This window comes from Alosa alosa, chromosome 11 (genome assembly GCF_017589495.1).
Source record: "Alosa alosa isolate M-15738 ecotype Scorff River chromosome 11, AALO_Geno_1.1, whole genome shotgun sequence".
NCBI lineage: Eukaryota > Metazoa > Chordata > Actinopteri > Clupeiformes > Clupeidae > Alosa > Alosa alosa.
Window position 1 is genome coordinate 26,538,586 of NC_063199.1, and position 20,401 is coordinate 26,558,986.

The window sequence follows — 20,401 nt, forward strand, 5'->3', positions numbered from 1 at the left end:
AGATGCACCCATTTTTAATTTCTGGGAAATTTCATATCACAGTGGTACAGGTGAATTACAGGATAATAGAAGTAGATGTCCATAAACCCCTCCGTAATTATTTTCCTATCTCATATGACAACAAAATGAAAAAAATATTTTGAGGCTGGCTTTATCAAACAATCTGATTTTGTTTTTTAAAATGTATGCAAATTAGCACATTTTTAACGAGATAAGGCCTAATTTGCATATTTAAACATTGAAATATAAAAAGCTTTCAATACATTTTTTTTCTTTGCATAACCTGAGTAATCAACTGAGAAAGTTTCATGGTGATATCTATTATTTAATTTTTTTTACCCCATTCACCTGTAGTGTCACAACATATTACAGAGGTCAATGACCTCTATCTGACATCAGAGGTCAAACTGAGAATGCCTCCAGATCTGAAATTAAAGCTTAGGTCATCAAGAACAACCCCTGAAAGTTTCATGCTTCTTTCATAAAAAGCAAGATCGTTGAGCTTACTGTAACAGCCCCACTACTGAGACTATACGAAAAGTCAGTCAGATGTAATAGCCTGTGGTATACTATTAGGCTACTACTGGTAGGCCTATAATTTAGCAAGTCTGCATTAAATTTGCAGATGCAATTTATTCGTCATTATTTACTAAGTAGCAGCACACAATATGTTTATATCGTGTAAGACGCTGAATTATTTCCCAAATTGATTTTTATTATAATGGAACTTTCTTGTGGACTTTTATTTTGACGCTTTTCGGAGCATTGTCGGAGCACTGTCGGTAGGTCCACGGAAGTAGCTGAGCTCGCAGGTAGGTGGCTATATTGCTCAAATAGATGCTTAAATGCATTAATGTTCGACAAATAGGGTAATCAAACATCGTTACATTATGTACTAGCTATGTAGGCATAGTTTCAAAATACTCTAAGATGGTGGCAAACAAAGGTCCACGTTTAGAAATTATGTTTAGTAATTGAAGTATGCTAGGGAAACGTTATCACTGTAAGTTAGATTCCACTAGTTAGCTAGCGTTAGCTGGGTAATTGTCTAGAAACTTAGGACAAGCTCACTTCCACAGGTAGCTGTAAACCTGGTGAACTAAGTTATGAACACTTGGTAATTAGTCATCTTGTCTGGTTCCCCTTTTCTTCGTTTCCTTATAACGTTATAACGCTCAAGTTAGCTGAAAGCTAACGATAAAAAACGGAGGGCAGTGTTGTTAACATTAGGTGAGTATGCATAATGTTGCCTTAAGCTGCCTGGCAGCATGTTACCTGTAGCCTAGATTATAGCTTTCTTCCTCCCCAAAAATGCTCTAAGTGAACTCTTTGGGATAATCGAGAGAAATTGCCATGTTTCTGTCGATAGGTTTCAGTAATTGACATTAGAGAAACATTCTAACGTTGTTGCTTAGAATAGTAATGCTAAACGATTTCTATAGTAATTCTATGGTAACGTTAGTTAGCTATACTAATTATATGATGTTCTGTAGTAGTATCCTTACCCTCTGAAGTGTCACATAGTACTTCTATAGTATGTCCCAAAATAATATATGACTCCTGTAATATCTTTAAGCCTAGTATTCATATAGTGGGCTGCGGCTGAAGTGCCCTTGAGCAAGGCACCTAACCCCTCACTGCTCCCCGAGCGCCGCCGTTGTAGCAGGCAGCTCACTGCGCCGGGATTAGTGTGTGCTTCACCTCACTGTGTGCTGTTTGTGTTTCACTAATTCACCGATTGGGTTAAATGCAGAGACCAAATTTCCCTCACGGGATCAAAAAAGTGTATATATACTTTTTGTCCAAAAATAATTTAAGATTCCTATACCCTAGTTCTTTATTGTAAGGGACATTTGTTACAATACAATTTGTTGCAATATAATTTGCAAATCGTTTGTCAAGATAAACACTGTTATGCAATTTTTTCTTGCTGGTGTTTTCATATTGAGTGGCACTGTTGCTAAAGTAGCTGTCAAGTTTCCTTAACCTCAGGAATCTTCTCTTTGTTTACCTAATCTTGCATTATGCTTAGCCCTTAAAGGAGTACCTGTTTCCTGGCAGCCTGGTGCCTAGAGAGGGTGTGGTGGTGACCTCGGCAGCTCTGCTCAGCAGGCAGGTGAGGTGACCCGGCGTCCACGGAGTTCTGCAGCATGTGAGGCGGGCCACGGGTATGTGGCAGCACACGGCGGAGGAAGAGTCCCCCACCCTGCGGCCGCGCCGCATCCAGAACCAGAATGTGGTCCACCGGCTGGAGCAGCGGCGCATCAGCTCGGGCCCAGCAGGGGCTCACTGGTACCGCGTGCGCTGTTTCCACCAGAACCTCTTCCCCAACTTCACAGTTGTAAATGTGGAGAAGCCACCCTGCTTCCTACGGAAGTTCTCTCCTGATGGGCGCTGGTTCATCGCCTTTTCTTCTGACCAGACGTCACTGGAAATATATGAGTACCAGGTAATAGATCCACCAGCAGTAAGGGAAAGGTCACCACATCTATTTGCATCTATACATTTTTCATTGGCGTAAATAACCAACACATAGCCTTTTGGGTATTTAATGGCTTTGCACTTTTCAGCACAGTTCTAGGCCTGCTTCAGCAAAGCAAAGCTACTGCCAAATGTAAAAAATCCATGAGTACGATTTGATGAGAAGAACAGAGGATAATGAGGAGACATTAAGGTAATTTGAAGAGAATTAAACATTTGCAATCTGCTCCACAGGGGTGCCAGGCGGCCCAAGACCTGCTCCAGGGTCAGGAGGGCGAGACCCTCGCCAATGGCAACGACCAGGCCTCACTGGGCATCCGTGGGCGTCTCTTTGAGCGCTTCTTCTGCCTGATGCACGTCACCAACGTGGCGTCCAACGGCGAGCACCTGAACCGTGAGTGCAGTCTGTTTACGGACGACTGCCGCTACGTCATTGTGGGCTCGGCAGCCTACCTGCCCGAGGAGCCTCACCCGCACTTCTTCGAGGTGTACCGCAACAACGAGTCGGTGACGCCCAACCCACGCGTGCCCCTGGAGGACTACTCGCTCCACGTCATCGACCTGCACACAGGCCGCCTCTGCGACACGCGCACCTTCAAGTGCGACAAGATTATCCTGTCCCACAACCAGGGTCTCTACCTGTACCGGAACATACTGGCAGTCCTCTCTGTCCAGCAGCAGACTATTCATGTCTTCCAGGTGTGTGTGTGTGTGTGTGTGTGTGTTGTGAATTCCTGGTCCACAATGTGCCATGAGTCCAGACAGATTACATGGTGCAACAAGGCATGTCTGCTGTTTTTGTGTTTATTTTTATTGTAAATTCATATATTCCAGCATTAATTATAATTGAGACGATGACAAGATGCTATTACATCTGTTATTGTTATACATACATGTCTGTATATATATACATATTTGTGAAGACATATGTATATAAGTATATATACTCGTGAAGGAAATTTGGTCTCTGCATTTATCCCAATCCGTGAATTAGTGAAACACAAACAGCACACAGTGAACAAACAGTGAGGTGAAGCACACACTAACCCGGAGCAGTAAGCTGCCTGCTACAGCGGCGCTCGGGGAGCAGTGAGGGGTTAGGTGCCTTGCTCAAGGGCACTTCAGCCGTGGATGTGGGCATGGGAGAGCAGTGCTCAACCACTTCCCCCGCCCACATTTTTCCTACTGGGCGGGGATTGATCCGGCAACATATGTGACCTACAGTATATAGACATAATACTATATTTTAGTGTTTAGTGCTCTGTGGCCACTTCCTTGTGTCTTCCCACTGCCTCCTCTTACCCTAATTGACCCACGCTCTCCCAGGTAACTGGCGAAGGCACCTTCCTGGACGTGCGGACCATCGGCCGCTTCTGCTACGAGGACGACCTGCTGACTCTGTCGGCCGTCTACTCGGAAGGCCCGTCAGCGGAGGGCCAGGGCCAGCCGGGCTTCTCGCGGCTCTACAAGGAGAAGAGCATCAGCTCGCTGAAGCACAGGCTGCTGGTGTACCTGTGGCGGCGCGCCGAGCTGGACGGCAGCGCACTGGCCAAGCGGCGCTTCTTCCAGTACTTCGACCAGCTGCGGCAGCTGCGCATGTGGAAGATGCAGCTGCTGGACGAGCAGCACCTCTTCATCAAGTACACCAGCGAGGACGTGGTCACCATGCGCGTCAGCGATCCGACCCAGGTAACGCACACACACGCTCTCACACACACGCTCACACTCACACACACGCTCACACACAGTGACACACAAACACACACACACACACACACACACCTCTCACACACACACACACGCCTCTTACACTTCCACAGTATATTGAATCATAACCTGTGTATCATGACTGCCAGATTGTGGCCAACACACAGCCTTATTCTCACCTGGCTTTCTCTTCTCTGATGAAACATCATGAGCTTTCGTTGTTGTGTAAAGTTCAGTGTGAACTCAGGATGAGCTGTTATGTATGTGTGTGTGTGTGTGTGTGTCCTCCAGCCCTCCTTCTTTGTGGTCTACAACATGGTTTCCACGGAGGTGCTGGCGGTGTTTGAGAACACGTCAGACCAGCTGCTGGAGCTCTTTGAGAACTTCTGCGACCTGTTCCGCAATGCCACACTGCACAGTGAGGCTGTCCAGTTCCCCTGCTCAGCCTCCAGCAACAACTATGCCCGCCAGGTGCAGCGCAGGTAAGCCGCCCAGCACACCTCAACAAATAACACTCGATGTGTGTCCAGAGCAGGTGAGATCTGTGGCGTATTACAAGTACATGGTTTAGTGAGAAACCTGGATAATTTTACTCTGATATCTCCTTGGAGAAGAGCCTAAGGGGTTTATTACATCAGGAGTGTGAAGCCATAACACTCTCCTGTCAGGAGGGTTATTACTAGGCCACTTGCTATAAGGTTTTAGGTTGCCACTAAACCACATACATGGAATATGCACATGAGTGTGGTCTGATATGTGTGTTTCTGTGTGAATCTGTATAGATACATGGTTTTTTGTTGTGTGCCCGTTTAAGTTGTAAGGAGTTGTGGACACGGTTGTGTGTGTAGTGTTTGTGTTTGTGTGTGCTACATCTGTAAAGTTAATGTGTGTGTTTGTGTATGCTGATATGTGGGTGCATGCCTGACTGTTTGTGTATAGTGGGAGGGGAAGGTGTGTAGCTGATGTGTGTTGTGAAAATTCGTGTGAGAGAACCAAAGTAGATAGATGCTATCTGTGCCAGCTACATCAATTCTAAAATGTGTGTGTTTTTGTGTGTGTGCTAGTGTTGTCACGATACCAAAATTATGACTTCGATACGATACCTGCCATAAATATCACGATGCTCGATACTGAAACGATACTACGGCGAAATCTTAAGATATCTGGAAAAGAAAGGACTCATACCTCCTCCAAGTGTATTGAGTCATTTGTGTGGAATTCGGTGCACTTTTGTAGTGTGCAGGTCAATTCTGGGTTCTAAACTTCTAAAATTCCTACATAATTATTATTTTTTTTATAGTCAGTAAAATAGTAGGCCTACTTTGTGTGTGATTAAGTCCTTTATTGTTTGTTATAGTTCATTTTACATTGTGTTGTGTTTTAGCAATAAAGTAGCTTTAAATAGCCAAACTAGGCTAGATCAAGGTCAGTGCTGAAATTATTGCATGCAAATCACTAAATGCTATGCAGAGGGCCTAATCTTTTAGGCCATCTGATGTATTAGTATTGATGGGTTTCATCAGGTCCTTTCCACAGGTGTATTAATCAAGCACCATGCAGTCTGCATTGATAATCAAGGTGCTTGATTTTATACACCTGTGGAAAGGGACCTGATGAAACCCATGAATAGGCTACCCTAGGCCTTCCCGTGTTCATGGGATTTCTTTGACAGTTGCAAAGGGAAAAATGTGAGGATAGTCTTCTTTGCTCCCAGTGTACAAGTACGCCGTTCCAACCACTCAGGTCTTCGTCAGATAGGCCTACACCATTACCTGTTGCAATATATCTGTGTGCATTCCTACATTACGTCTATTTCTTTGATAACATGATTTGCTACCACGTAACAATAAGCCGCTATTATTATTAGGACTCAACACTCGGTGGTAATATATGATGTGGGCTTTAATTAGCGCATTTCAGGTAGCCTATCCTACATCTGGGCAATAATTATTGAACAAATTGTAGTTTACATGCCATGCCAAATATTACCAGTAGTACTGACCGAACATAAAATAGATTGTTTGGTAGTGTTGGCAATGTTATTCTGGCGTGAACATTGCGCTTTCATCACGTTAGCACCCTATGATTACAGCTCGTTATGGCTCGTCAAAATGATTACAGCTCGTTATGTCTCGTCAAAATTCATTGATGAAGGAAGGTTCGCTTTATCCCAGACAACCATAGTCGTTTCACTTAGGCTAGACTAACTGAATAGAAGAGAAGAACTTGGCACTAACCATGTAGTTGTGTTTTCTATAGCATATTTAACCTGTCGTTCTTTGAACTCTTTAAAAATGTTGGGATATGTCTGCGAGGTGTTTAGCCAAGTTCCATGCGTAGCCTACTGCTTTTAAATGACTTTGAAACCTATTTTACAAACAGGCCTTTACCTGATGGCTTGCCTTCACTATTCGCGATGTATCCGAAATAGTTCCAGATTTCACATCACCTTTTGTTTTATCCAAAAGGCCGAGGACTGTCGGCAAAGAACTATGTTTACGTTGCTGCGCGCGCACTCACTCAGAGCTGCCTGCTTGACACGCCCACTTGCCTAGATGCGTGCAAGGAGCAGTGAGAGCAGCAGTTCACACAGAACGTTATTATTTTAATAAAGTATCGATTCTAAAAACGTCGGAAATCGTATCGTTTTTTTGCGAGAAGGCATCATGATACCTTTTTAGTATCGATACACCGTGCAACACTAGTGTGTGCGACGTATGGTTGGGTCGCATGCTGATCTGTGTGTGCGTGTGTGTGTTTAGGTTTAAAGACACCATAGTGAACGCTAAGTATGGTGGTCACATGGAGGCTGTGCGGCGTCTGCTGGGCCAGCTGCCTATCAGTGCCCAGTCCTACAGCAGCAGCCCCTACCTGGACCTCTCTCTCTTCAGCTACGACGACAAGTGGGTGTCCGTCATGGAGCGTCCCAAAACCTGTGGCGACCACCCCATCAGGTAGTAATAATAATAATAATAATAATAATAATAATAATAATACCCAAGGCCGCTTTACAGAGTAAACACAGTGAAAAATACACACAAATAATAAAAAAAAAAAAAAAACATAGTGGTAGTAAAATGTCCATAAGTCATCTCGAAAAGGTGGGTTTTAAGAGCCGTTTTGTATTGTGAGATGGAGTCGAGAGCGCAGATGTGTGAGGGGAGTGAGTTCTACAGTTTGGGTGCAGCATAGGAAAAGGCCTTGTGGTGAGCCTGATGTTAACCCTCCCCTCCCCCCGCATACACAATAAAGTTGACAATGCACACAAATATATGAAAAAGTTTTTATTCGTATTTTACACATTACATTTTAACGTCCCAACTTTTTCTGATGTGGGGTTGTAGTTAGTTAAGCTAGATGTACCGCAGAGAGGTACAAAATATGACCGCCGCCCAGTCCAGCACATTTTTTTCCACTAAAATAAATCACGCTGAAAGGCCTATATGATTCTAACTGTCTCACTAAATTGCATTATCCACACTCAATTCTCACTGGTATCTGCTAGACAACAAGTACCGAAACATGATTAGTTCATAGATTTCACATGTAAAATTCATTTTATACAACCCTACCCCCATCTTGCCTGTTCATAATTCTGAGAAATTCTTGAATTGTGTGCATGTGTGCGTGTACACGTTTATGTTTATATATGTGTGTGTGTGTGTGTGTGTGTGTGTGTGCGCGTGCTTGTGTGTTTGCTTGTATGATGTGTGTGTGTGTGTGTGCGCGTGCTTGTGTGTTTGCTTGCGTTTGTGTGTTTGTGCATGTGCATGCATGCGTACATATGTCTACTGTGTGACTGTGTCATACGTATAATTACTGTGAATGTATGTATGTGCGTGTGTATCTGTTTATGCACATGTGTGCACATGGAATGGGTTAACATGACCCCTGGAGGCAAACATACGGAAAAAATTGGTCATCCTAGGCCCTACGGTTCTCAAGATATTCACAGAAAACTGTGTCTGCCCTACCCTCCTTTCGGGGGGGGTCCAGTACAGGGGGGGCTACAGATCAAAACAAAAAACGATGGTTCCATGCTATCCATGTGGGGTTACATGCCCACCAAGTTTCATGTACCCCGGTCTTTCAGTGTCCCGGGAATCCTTGTTGGTGTACGGTCACTAAATGTACACATAAATTATTTTATTGTATGGCCCCCCATGAACGAAAGTTCACAAAACTTGGCATGCATTCGGAGGGTGTCATAATGATGCTACACTTTCAATTTCGTGCAGTTTTGACCATGTCAGCCAGAGATATTGTGGTGAAAACACCTAATTTTTTTGCTTTTTATTTTTTTAACTAAGTGGCTTATACATGAAATAAGTGGTAATGGGATGGGTTGACATGCCCCTTAAGACCAACATAAAAAAAAGGTGGACCTCCTAGGTCCTCGAGATATTCACAGAAAACTGTCTCCGCCACCTACAGGCCAGTTGGTGTATAGTAACATAAATTAATTTATTGTGTGGCCCCCCATGAACGGAATTCCACGAAACTTGGCGTGCATTTAGAGGGTGTCATAATGATCCTACACTTCCAATTTCGTGCAGTTTTGACTATGTTAGGTCACAGATACCTGCGATTACAACACCTCATTTTTACTTTTTTGTGTTTAACTAGGTGGCGCTATACATGAAATGAGTGGTTATGGAATGGGTTGACACGGCCCCTTGAGATCAACATACAAAAAAATGGTCCTCCTAAACCTTACGGTTCTCGAGATATTCACAGAAAACTGTGTCTGCCCCTACCCTCCTTTCGGGGTGCAGTCCAGTGGGGCGACTGGGCAGATCAAAACGAAAAATGATGGTTCCATGCTATCCATGTGGGGTTACATGCCCACCAAGTTTCGTCTACCCTGGTCTTTCAGTGTCCTGGGAATCCTTGATGGAAATTTGGACATGCGAAAAGGGAAAAAAAAAAAATCTGACTAAACCTATATGCGCGGTGGTCATAATTAGATATTTTTGGCATTTGAGGACATTATCCTTTGTGGGCTTTCGGAAATTCTGATTTACATTTTTTTCACCATTTTCTGACAATTTATCGGTGAAGCGAATAAATGGAGAAAATAATGGCCAGATAATGTGCTTTAAATTTTATGCATAGAACACTAGATCAATCAATGGCAACAATAATAAATCTAATAATAAACACTACAAGGGGAGAGTAATAAATAATAATAACAAAAACAAACAAAAATACCCAAATGTATATGTAAATAAAATAAATAAACAAAATAAAATTAATGAAATAGAAAGAAACTCACATCAACAAAAGTAATTTTATAACTCAACAAAAGTCAACAGATTAATCAAAGGCAGGAAAAAATAATGGCATTTTTAATTTATTTTTAAAACAAGCCAGTGTTGGGACAGATCTGTAGATTTGCCTCTGGGTATCACCAGCTGTCCAACTCAAGTAGATCTAATAGTTCTTATCGTAGTTGCAACCCTACTCTAGTCATACAGGTTTGAAGTGTGTAATTCTGTAACTGTGCAGGTTTTAAATATGTTCTCTAGTCGCCCAGGTTCTAAGAATGTAATTCTGTTTCGCATGTTCTAAATATGGGGCGTGCCACCACGAAATGAGTCCAGTTTGTCAAAATAAAAAAATGGGTTTATTGGATATTCATAATCAAACAGACCTTAGAGTTTAAAACAAGGGGTTATTTGTTCAATTCCGTTTAGCCCACACAGTCATGCATTTGTATAACTTGTGGGGTAGCCTATAATGTTCCATCAACTTCTGAAGACGACAAGGACAAAAATAGCCTAATGCTATTAAAATAAAAAAATATCCTAATGCTGCCCTTATTATGACCGCCGCGCAGCAAATCCGTCAAGGATTCCCAGGACACTGAAAGACCGGGGTAGACGAAACTTGGTGGGCATGTATCCCCATATGGATAGCATGGAACCATAGTTTTTCGTTTTGATCTGTAGCCCCCCCGCTGGACTGCACCCCGAAAGGAGGGTAGGGCAGACACAGTTTTCTGTGAATATCTCGAGAACCGTAAGGTTTAGGAGGACCATTTTTTTTGTATGTTGATCTCAAGGGGCCATGTCAGCCCATTCCATAACCACTCATTTCATGTATAGCCACCTAGTTAAACACAAAAAGTAAAATGAGGTGTTGTAATCGAGGTATCTGTGACCTAACATAGTCAAAACTGCACGAGAAATTGGAAGTGTAGGATCATTTTGACACCCTCTGAATGCCAAGTCGCTTCGTGGAATTCGTTCATGGGGGCCACACAATAAATTAATTTATGTTACTATACACCAACTGGCCTGTAGGTGGCGGAGACAGTTTTCTGTAAATATCTCGAGAACCGTGGGGCCTAGGAGGTCCACCATTTTTTTTGTATGTTGGTCTTAAAGGGGGCATGTCAACCCATTCCATAACCACTCATTTCATGTATAACGCCACCTAGTTAAACACAAAAAAGTAAAAAATTAGGTGTTTTCACCACAATATCTCTGGCTGACATGGTCAAAACTGCACGAAATTGAAAGTGTAGCATCATTATGACACCCTCCGAATGCATGTCACGTTTTGTGAACTTTCGTTCATGGGGGGCCTTACAATAAAATAATTTATGTGTAAATTTAGTGACCGTACACCAACAAGGATTCCCGGGACACTGAAAGAACGGGGTACACGAAACTTGGTGGGCATGTACCCCACATGGATAGCATAGAACCCCACATGGATAGCATAGAACCATCGTTTTTCGTTTTGATCTGTAGCCCCCCTGCTGTACTGGACCCCCGAAAGGAGGGTAGGGCAGACAGTTTTCTGTGAATATCTTGAGAACCATAGGGCCTAGGATGACCAATTTTTTCCTTATGTTTGCCTCCAGGGGTCATGTTAACCCATTCCATGTGCATAAACAGATACACACGCACACACATACATTCACAGTAATCATACGTATGACACATACTCACACAGTAGACATATGTACACATGCATGCACATACACAAACACACATACGCAGGCAAACACAAGAACGCACGCACACACACACCCCCTACACACATACACATAAACATAAACGTGTACACGCACACATGCACACAGTTCAAGAATATCTCAGAATTATGAACAGGCAAGATGGGGGTGGGGTTTTATCAAATGAATTTTACATGTGAAATCTATGAACTAATCATGTTTTGGTACTTGTTGTCTAGCAGATACCAGTGATAATTGAGTGTGGATAATGCAATTTGGTGAGACAGTTAGAATCATAGGCTTTAGCGTGATTTATTTTTGTGGAAAAAATGTGCTGGACTGGGCGGCGGCCACATTTTGTACCGCTCTGCGGTACATCTAGTTAATGTAGGGGCAGGCGTGGCCTACTGGTTAGCGCTTCGGACTTTTAACCGGAGGGTTGCCGGTTCTAATCCCCGACCAGTAGGCATGGCTGTAGTGCCCTTGAGCAAGGCACCTAACCCCTCACTGCTCCCCGAGCTCCGCTGTTATTGCAGCCAGCTCACTGCTCCGGGATTAGTGTGTTACTGTGTGTTCACTGTGTGCTGAGTGTATTTCACTAGATAGATAGATAGATAGATAGATAGATAGATAGATAGATAGATAGATACTTTATTGATCCCTAGGGGATAGATACTTTATTGATCCCTAGGGGATAGATAGATAGATAGATAGATAGATGGATGGATGGATGGATGGATGGATACTTTATTGATCCCTAGGGGATAGATACTTTATTGATCCCTAGGGGATAGATAGATAGATAGATAGATAGATAGATAGATAGTAATGGATACTTTATTGATCCCTAGGAGCAGATACTTTATTGATCCCTAGGATAGATAGACAAATAGATAAAATAGATAGATAGATGGATGGATGGATACTTTATTGATCCCTAGGGGATAGATACTTTATTGATCCCTAGGGGATAGATAGATAGATAGATGGATAGATGGATACTTTATTGCTCCCTAGGGGATAGATAGATAGATAGATAGATAGATAGATAGATAGATAGATAGATAGATAGATACTTTATTGCTCCCTAGTAGATAGATAAGACAGACAGAGATAGATAGATAGATAGATAGATAGATAGATAAGATACTTTATTGATCCCAAAGGGGATAAGATAAAATGATAGATAGATAGATAGATACTTTATTGATCCCTAGGGGATAGATAGATAGATAGATAGATAGATAGATAGATAGATAGATAGATAGATAGATAGATAGATAGATAGATAGATACTTTATTGATCCCTAGGAGATAGATAGATAGATAGATAGATAGATAGATAGATACTTTATTGATCCCCAGGAGATAGATAGATAGATAGATAGATAGATAGATAGATAGATAGATAGATAGATAGATACTTTATTGCTCCCTAGGGGATAGATAGATAGATAGATAGATAGATAGATCGATAGATACTTTATTGATCCCTAGGGGATAGAAAGATAGATAGATAGATAGATAGATAGATAGATAGATAGATACTTTATTGATCCCTAGGGGATAGATAGATAGATAGATAGATAGATAGATAGATAGATAGAGATTAACTTTAGAATTAGACACTAATACACGGATTGGGATAAATGCAGAGACCAAATTTCCCTCACAGGATCAAAAGAGTATATATACTTATACTGCTTAATGCATAGCCTAATGTTTTTGTTTTTAAAGAGGCCGCCAACTCCAAAACAAATTTAATCAGACCAATCAAGTGCAATCTCCGTGAGGAATCTGGTCAGCAACAACTATTTAAGGGGCTGTTTCTTCTCCTAAATCTATTGGCTAAAATAGAAAATTTCTTCAGAGTAATTACGAGTGGATAGCCTATTCATGATGACTTCTTGAAGAGGTCAAAAGCCAAAACACGGAAGTTATCAGACCAAAGAAAACGGAAATTTTCCTGTTCTCACGTACAGCAAGAGTCTGAACAAGGAAGAAAAACATCAACTTTATCACAACTTTAATGCGCAGCCTACACATTTGGCCTTCAAAATCCTATTTTTAGGTCGTTTTACAGTAAGATATGTCAAAGAGTAATAGATAAGAGGTTAAGGAATGTGTTTGTGGTGAAATTAGAAAATACATATTTTTAGTAATTTTTTGACCCTCTGCATTCAAATTGCTATATCTCAATATGGATTTCTGCGACACTGGACTCATTTAGTTGTGGCACTCCCCATATGTTCTGTAAATGCACATGTTCTAAGTATGTTATTCTGTTGTTGTGCAGGTTCTAGATAAGTTCTGTAGTCGCACAGGTTCTAAGTATGCAATTCTGTTGTGCAGGTTCTATGCGCGTGATTCTGGCCTGCTGAAGTTTAAGATCCAGGCGGGTCTGCTGGGCCGACCGGTCAGCCATGCAGTCCGCAGACTAGTGGCCTTCACCTTTCACCCCTTTGAGCCCTTTGCTATTTCAGTCCAACGAACCAATGCCGAGTATGTGGTCAATTTCCATATGCGCCACGTGTGTACATGACACACACACACACACACACACACAGAGAAACTTAAGCTCAAACTCTAAAGACAAGCAGACAAGCTACTGTGGGCAGTACATGCACATACAGACACAAGTCTCTTTTATCTTTGTCACGTGCATACGTATGCAGTGCAGTGAGACACAAACTCAGTCACACATACACACGCCCTCATTGCCTTCGATATGCTGGACTTTGCTTATGGACTTGGGAGGAAGACTCATTTGTAGCCGTTGTGAAGACTTATTTTATTTGTATGTTTGGGACCAGTAATGTGTGTGTGTGAGAGAGTGAGAGAGTGAGAGAGAGCATGTCTTATGTTGAAATTTAAGTTTTCAGATCTTATTTTGTTACACATTTTGTTACTGTTTTACCCTAACACACCAAAGCAGAACTTCCATGTGTATTTAAAAAAATGGTAAAAATGAATAAAGGTTTTCATGCTTTTTATATAGCCCTTGAGTGCTGATGCATTGTTTTGAATAACACAGAACACCCCATACAGAAGTGTTAGATGCATCCCTCAAATCAAAACCAATGTCTAGACCAGTGTTTTTCAACCACTGTGCTGGGGCACACTAGTGTGCCGTGAGAGATCATCAGGTGTGCCGCAGAAAATTACCCAAATGTCACTCACTGGTTCAGAAAAGGAACTGTTGCATCAAAGAATTTATAACCACATGCTCTCATTGATTGTATGATTGCACTATTTGTGGTATGCAGGCATTGTACAACGGGGGCCCCATATCCAGTATTCACAGAATCATCACATCCAGTTCATAACAACAATTAAATTAGATATAGTCACCTACAAATGAAACAGAGGGCACTTGTTTTATTGAGCAGGTCTTGCATAGAAGCCATAATAAGGCCATATCTGTGTATTATTTGAAATTTTAGGCTATGGTATGTTTATTTTTTCCTCACACAGGATGTTAGTGTGCCGTGGGACATTTTAAGTGTCAAAAGTGTGCCGTGGCACAAAAAAGGTTGAAAAAAACTGGTCTATACGCAGTATTTATTTTATTTATTTATTTATTTATTTATTTTTGTGTAGCTGGAGGGTTGTAAATTTGGCAAGAGTGTCCTATGTGTGTCCCGTTAGCAATGTTTTAATGCAAAGCCTTTAGATTTTAGGATGTCATGAAAACCTCTCATCCTGTTGACAGTCAAATGAAGTTGGCTTCCATTAATGACATGGCTCAGCCCTGCACACCCCCACACACAGTCGCGCCATTAGACCAAATTATACTCCTAATTAATCCACTCCAAAGTTTCACGTCACAAACACAACAGCAAATGTAGAAATGATGACAAAACCCACTAAAAACGGAAAGGGCACACATAATATATGACTTTTTGGGGAAAAAAGTAAAACCATTTAAAAAAAAAAAATTCTGTCAACTCATAATTGTAGGTCTTGACGTAATTTTATAACAACGTTTAATTGAAAAGCCCTTCTGGCTTTATGCAGAGCAGATAGGCAATATTGGTTTAGGTCCAAGCACAGGCTACAAAAATGCACCAAAAGCCATTTGACTCCCCCATCCCACTCAAGCCTCAAAAAATCCCCTCCGTTAAGGTTAAAAACTGAAGAAAAATAAGAGGAGGCGGTCAGAAAAGAGAGTGTGTGTGAAGTTTGTCCATCTCAATGGGTGTGAGAGTGCACCTTGAGCGTTTCCATAGGAACGGGCAGAACGTTAAAAGCCTTGTTTGGCAAAGTTTCCCTGCACAGTTTTTTGAGGAGGACTCCTGAGTGCGTGAGCCACAGCTATAATAAAGCGGAGGCTTGAATGCTTGCCCCGCGGCTCCCTGCTAGTCTTTGACAAGAGTGGCTCAGCCCCTAAAAGATGGCCACATTCTTGTCGGACCCGCTCGGTGCAGGTGGTGGTGGTGTCTGTGTGTCTCACTGGTGGCGGTGCGTGAATGCTTTTAACGACGGGGCTGCAGAGGAAAGTGTGTTCCCGTGGTTGTGAGTGGTAAGGTGTTTGGGAGGTAGATGGCACAGAAGGGTGTGTGGGTGTGTAAGGTGTGTTTTTAAAGGTGGAGATTGTGTGAGTGCCTGCCTCCCATCCATCTGTAATGGTGCACAGGCTGCACTACTACAATATAAAGCTGCTCTTATAATTGTACAGTACAGCTTAATCAATACTAGTGTTTTTAACTATATATAGGACCTTCAGAGAAACAGGCTGTTTGTTAATGTTGAGTGAGTAGCAGCTTAACAGAATGGACTGTAGTGATTGGTGATAAGTAGTTAGTGATTAGTGGTTAGTGATTAGCAGTTAGTAATTAGTGGTTAGTAATTGGTGGTTAGTGATTAGCGGTTTGTAATTAGTGGTTAGTAATTGGTGGTTAGTGATTAGTGCTTAGTGGTTAGTGGTTAGTAATTGGTGGTTAGTGATGAGTGGTTAGTGGTTAGTGACTCTGCTTTGTATTACATATCACCTGTAGACCCGTATATCCATAGATTCCTTAAGTATATCCATATAGATTCCTTAAGTATATCCATATAGATTCCTTCTTACACGTGTTTAGGCCTGGAAATGAGTCTTCTGTGAGAAATGACACTTTCATTACATTGCCAGAGAACAGTTAGTCCGATTGATTAGTGTGTGATCACACAACAGTAGAGAAAAGTAAGGGAACGATCAGACAGGACGTGGTTTTTGGAGTGAGGCATGCCTTTTTATGTTTCGTATTAGAGAACAGTAAGGGAACGATCAAACAGGACGTGTTTTTTGGAGTGAGGCACGCTTTTTTTGTGTTGGGAGTAAGCGTTTTGCGCGCTGCTTATGCGCCCAGAGCATCTCGCGTGTTGTGCGCCTGTTGCGCCTCACGTTTTTGTGGTGGTGCCCTGTCGAATTGTTTAACTCCAAGCGGAAAAGAGGTTTTATGAAAACAGTGCACCTCGCGTTTTATAAGCGGCAAAGCGCGTCCTGTCTGATCGTTACCTAAGTAAATAGTACCGTAAATAGAAGTTAAATGTTCATCATGTGGAGCCAAGTAAAAGAACAGAAAATGAAAAGGCATTTTTAACAACATGAAATACGTGTCTTTTTCGCACAGTTGATAGTACATGGCACTGTGACGGAAGGAAAAAGGTGGAAAATTAAAGGAAATTTAAGGTTAAAAGATGGGAGGGGGGGTGGAGGCAGTTATGTGAAGATAAAAAAAAACATTCCCCATTCTGTTTTAGCATCTGTAAAAGCTCCCCAATTTGTATCAGCAGGAAGCTTGAAGAGCATGCTAAAAACAGCAGCCACCACGGTAAGAGCCAACAATCACTTTTGTACACCACATGTCCAGAGACTTTACCTGCACAATCCATGGGCCTGATTATATGTATAACCACAACTGATTATTTATGTAGGTTTGAGGATAGCATGAAGCTGTTGCACAAATCTGTGGAAATGGTAATAAAGACCAATGTGTGTCATGTTGTTACTGGTTTGGCCACTAATTGATATTATTAGATAAATATTAGTCACAATATATTATAGTTTGATATTGCCAAGTTGATATGAATAAGATTTATCAGTGAATGTAGAAAAAGGTGTCTGAGCCAGATTTGTATGCGATTCTGCAGTCCATGCAAGCAGTGAGCAGCAGTCTTTCCTGTCTCTTGCTGGATCTCTGCTGAGATTGCTAATCCCCCACCCTCTGTCACACAAAGGGTTGAGCCACACACATGACAGAGTGAACGCCACACACTTGTCAGAATGAACACACACACACACAGATTGACATGCGTACATGCTTCAGTCAGCCAGAAGGTGAAGCAGCTCACTGCTGCTCACATGCACTTATATCCAGGTTGGACAGAAATGCTCTCTCTCTCTCTCCCTCTCACACACACACTGAGAAGATAATACCATACACAGATACGCTCTGATGGGACAGAGGGGATAAAGCCAGGACAGCTGGGGCGGATCAGGGCCTTTTGTGAGTGAGCTGGACCACTGTAGTTCACCTGAAGGTGCACAGCAGGTGTGTGTGTGTGTGTGTCCGTGTATCTGTGTGTGTCCGTTTGGGCGAGGCTAACCGTGGTGGCTCACCTAAAGGGGCACAGCAGGTGTGCTGGATTAAGTGTTCACCCTACCTCTGGAAACACAAGCTAATTGAACGCATCCTGAGTCAGACAGGGACACTGAGAATGGGGGCAATGGATGTCCATTTTTTATTATTGCGTATTATTGAGCATTGACATGTTTTGCGTAATGGCACCTAATTGTCAGAGCTCTACAGCTCTACACATGTAATCCATAACAGGAAGCTAAAATGGTAGCAAGCATGAATGTATTCACAGTACAAGAAATGTATTTATTATGTATTTGATCATATTGTGTCCTTTGGAAAACATGCCTGTGGCTTGACCTGCATTGGTTATGCCATTTCTATCCATGTGAATGGCGTTAAAGGTGCCATGTGTAATGTCTGCCAAAAAATCAATTCATACTCCACATTCCATAAAAGATGGGGCAGTATACCTCCAGAAAGTGAGTTTGTCTACCCTAGAGTAACAACCGAGACACGGTATTGCAGTTTGGCTGGCGGTTTTGTTACCCGCGATACTGCCTCCCATGGCTAAACTGGTATTATGACACTTGTCGGGCTGTGGCTAGTAATTTAGCATGCTAATTCAGGTTGATATCTCTTCAGCACTATACCTTGTCATTTTTTTAATGACATCATCACCCTTATTTCCTTCCATTCTTTTGATGCGTGTAGCTCATTTTTTGGATATTTTTACCTCAATTCTTACACATGGCACCTTTAATTGTTGAAAAGGTGGGAGAAAAAGAGGCAACACATAATAGAAACCATGTGTGCTGTCCACAGAGTTATCCTTTGAAACCAGATGCTATATGGATCACTCACAGTCAATCAGTAGACGCAGTCTTCTGTTTGTGTATACTGTACTGTATGTGAGTGGTGCCAAAACAGGAGAATGAGGCTTGTGTGTGTGTGTCTCTGTCTCTGTCTGTCTGTCTGTGTAATGAAGTCCTGCATGTATGTTTATGTGAGACCTGTATGTTCATGTGAGTACTTGACATATACTTTATATGTTGCCTGCTTGCACCTGCAGCTTCTGTGGCTTTTTAAAAACACCCAGTCATATTCTAGCCTCATTAGCAGGTAGGCTACTCATCCGTGCACAGAGCCAAATTCTACCTTTATTAGCAGGTAGGCTACTCATCCGAACAAATCTGATCCCCTTTCAAGGTCTTTCATACAATAGATGCTTCATTTCACACCTTCGCTTGATTGGCCCTGCACCTGCTCACCCCTCTCTATACACGACCTGTTTACCTCACACAGCACACAACAGGTTATTTGACCATAAGACACATCTCGGTATACTTGAACAAGAGAGTTTGTAGAAATGTCATATTTAGAATGTGTGTGTGTGTGTGTGTGTGTGTGTATGTGCGTTAGTATAATTTTTAGATGTTCAGAGGTCTTCACTGTTTTGGTAGATCGTGTCGAACACATTTATAGTAACACATTTGGTAAAAGTGTATTTTGTATGGGCTTTGGAACCTGTGTGTTAATACTTTTATGCATTCAGATAATGTATCTACTATTTATGGGGAAATTTATTTATTTAAATTTATGCCGCTATAGGTATTTTTGCAATTTCACTTTGTAGGTCTTCTGTTAATGTTTTGCAATGCACACTGCCTGTGGTCTACGAATACATGTCTTTTTCTGACTGGACATTATATGTGCTCACGTATGTGTGTACATGAGCGAACGCTCTGTGGTGCTGGATTGCACATGGACATCTGCAGCTGGCTTGACCAACGTTGCTATGGTAATGGCGTGTACAGAGTTATTGCTGCCGTCTGCCTGGTAACCCAGTTCCTGTAATTATCATCACCCTGGCAACAAGGAGCTCCATGTAATCCTGGGAAAAAGGACAACAACCTGAGAGATATGTGTGTGAAAGCTGAAATCACAGCTCTAGTAAGTGGTGGAGTCCACCACATGCTCTTTGTACTGTTGCTGGTTTGATGCCAGCAATGGGCTGTCCATTAGAAGCATACTAAAGATTTTAGCCGCTAGTGGTTAATATCCTTAAGACAAACAAACCCCCCATGCTATTCGCCTTCTAAAACCTAAGTATAGAAATAGAAGTATCCTGAGATTTATAATGCTTTTTTGTAAAAAGTATACTGTTTTTCTGAACATTCAGGTGTATTCAATTCAACCAAGGTAACTGTCTCTGCAGGTTAATAACTTCATATGTTGACCAATTCAAATATACACAAGATATATGGTAAATTTCTAGTGCCATAGGTAGGGGATTTCACACAGCGGCCTATCAACAACAAGCCTACAGGCACAAACAAACTCACCTTTAAAAAAGTAACCTTTTTGGACAAAAAACATCACCAACAGAACAGCCTTCAAGAGCATTTCACCAGGGTTATCAAGCTGGCTTCACTATACTCAGTGAACTAAAATAATCACTAATTTTAACATCTTAGATAGCACAATCAGATTTGCGGATATCAGACCATCAGTGCCACTTCTATAGGGTGTACTACGAATCTCGATTAGTGGGTTAGCGAGGTATGTTGCACTCAAAGCTAGGGTATGCTGTGACACGAAAGTGGATTTGTTTTAGTGTCGCTATATCACCATGGCATCTTATGCTGTCAACCAAACCTGGTCGGGAGGAGGTTACGTGCTAAGTTAT

The 20,401-nt window shown here is 41.9% G+C and overlaps 1 protein-coding gene across 4 annotated transcripts; it reads left to right on the forward strand.

Annotated features, from left to right (window-relative positions):
* Window positions 1-751: 751 nt before the first annotated feature.
* Window positions 752-14,149, forward strand: det1 (DET1 partner of COP1 E3 ubiquitin ligase). 4 transcript variants are annotated; one of them, XM_048258038.1, is made up of 7 exons: window positions 752-812; window positions 2,033-2,449; window positions 2,716-3,180; window positions 3,808-4,170; window positions 4,480-4,670; window positions 6,951-7,142; window positions 13,505-14,149. In XM_048258038.1, the coding sequence occupies exons 2-7, from the start codon at window positions 2,171-2,173 to the stop codon at window positions 13,692-13,694; spliced, it is 1,680 nt and encodes a 559-aa protein (XP_048113995.1). In that variant the 5' UTR covers window positions 752-812; window positions 2,033-2,170; the 3' UTR covers window positions 13,695-14,149. The 4 variants fall into 4 exon arrangements, with proteins under 4 accessions (XP_048113995.1, XP_048113996.1, XP_048113994.1 ...); XM_048258039.1 differs by having other exon boundaries at window positions 795-812; window positions 2,062-2,449; XM_048258037.1 differs by lacking the exon at window positions 752-812 and adding an exon at window positions 1,140-1,230.
* Window positions 14,150-20,401: the final 6,252 nt, after the last annotated feature.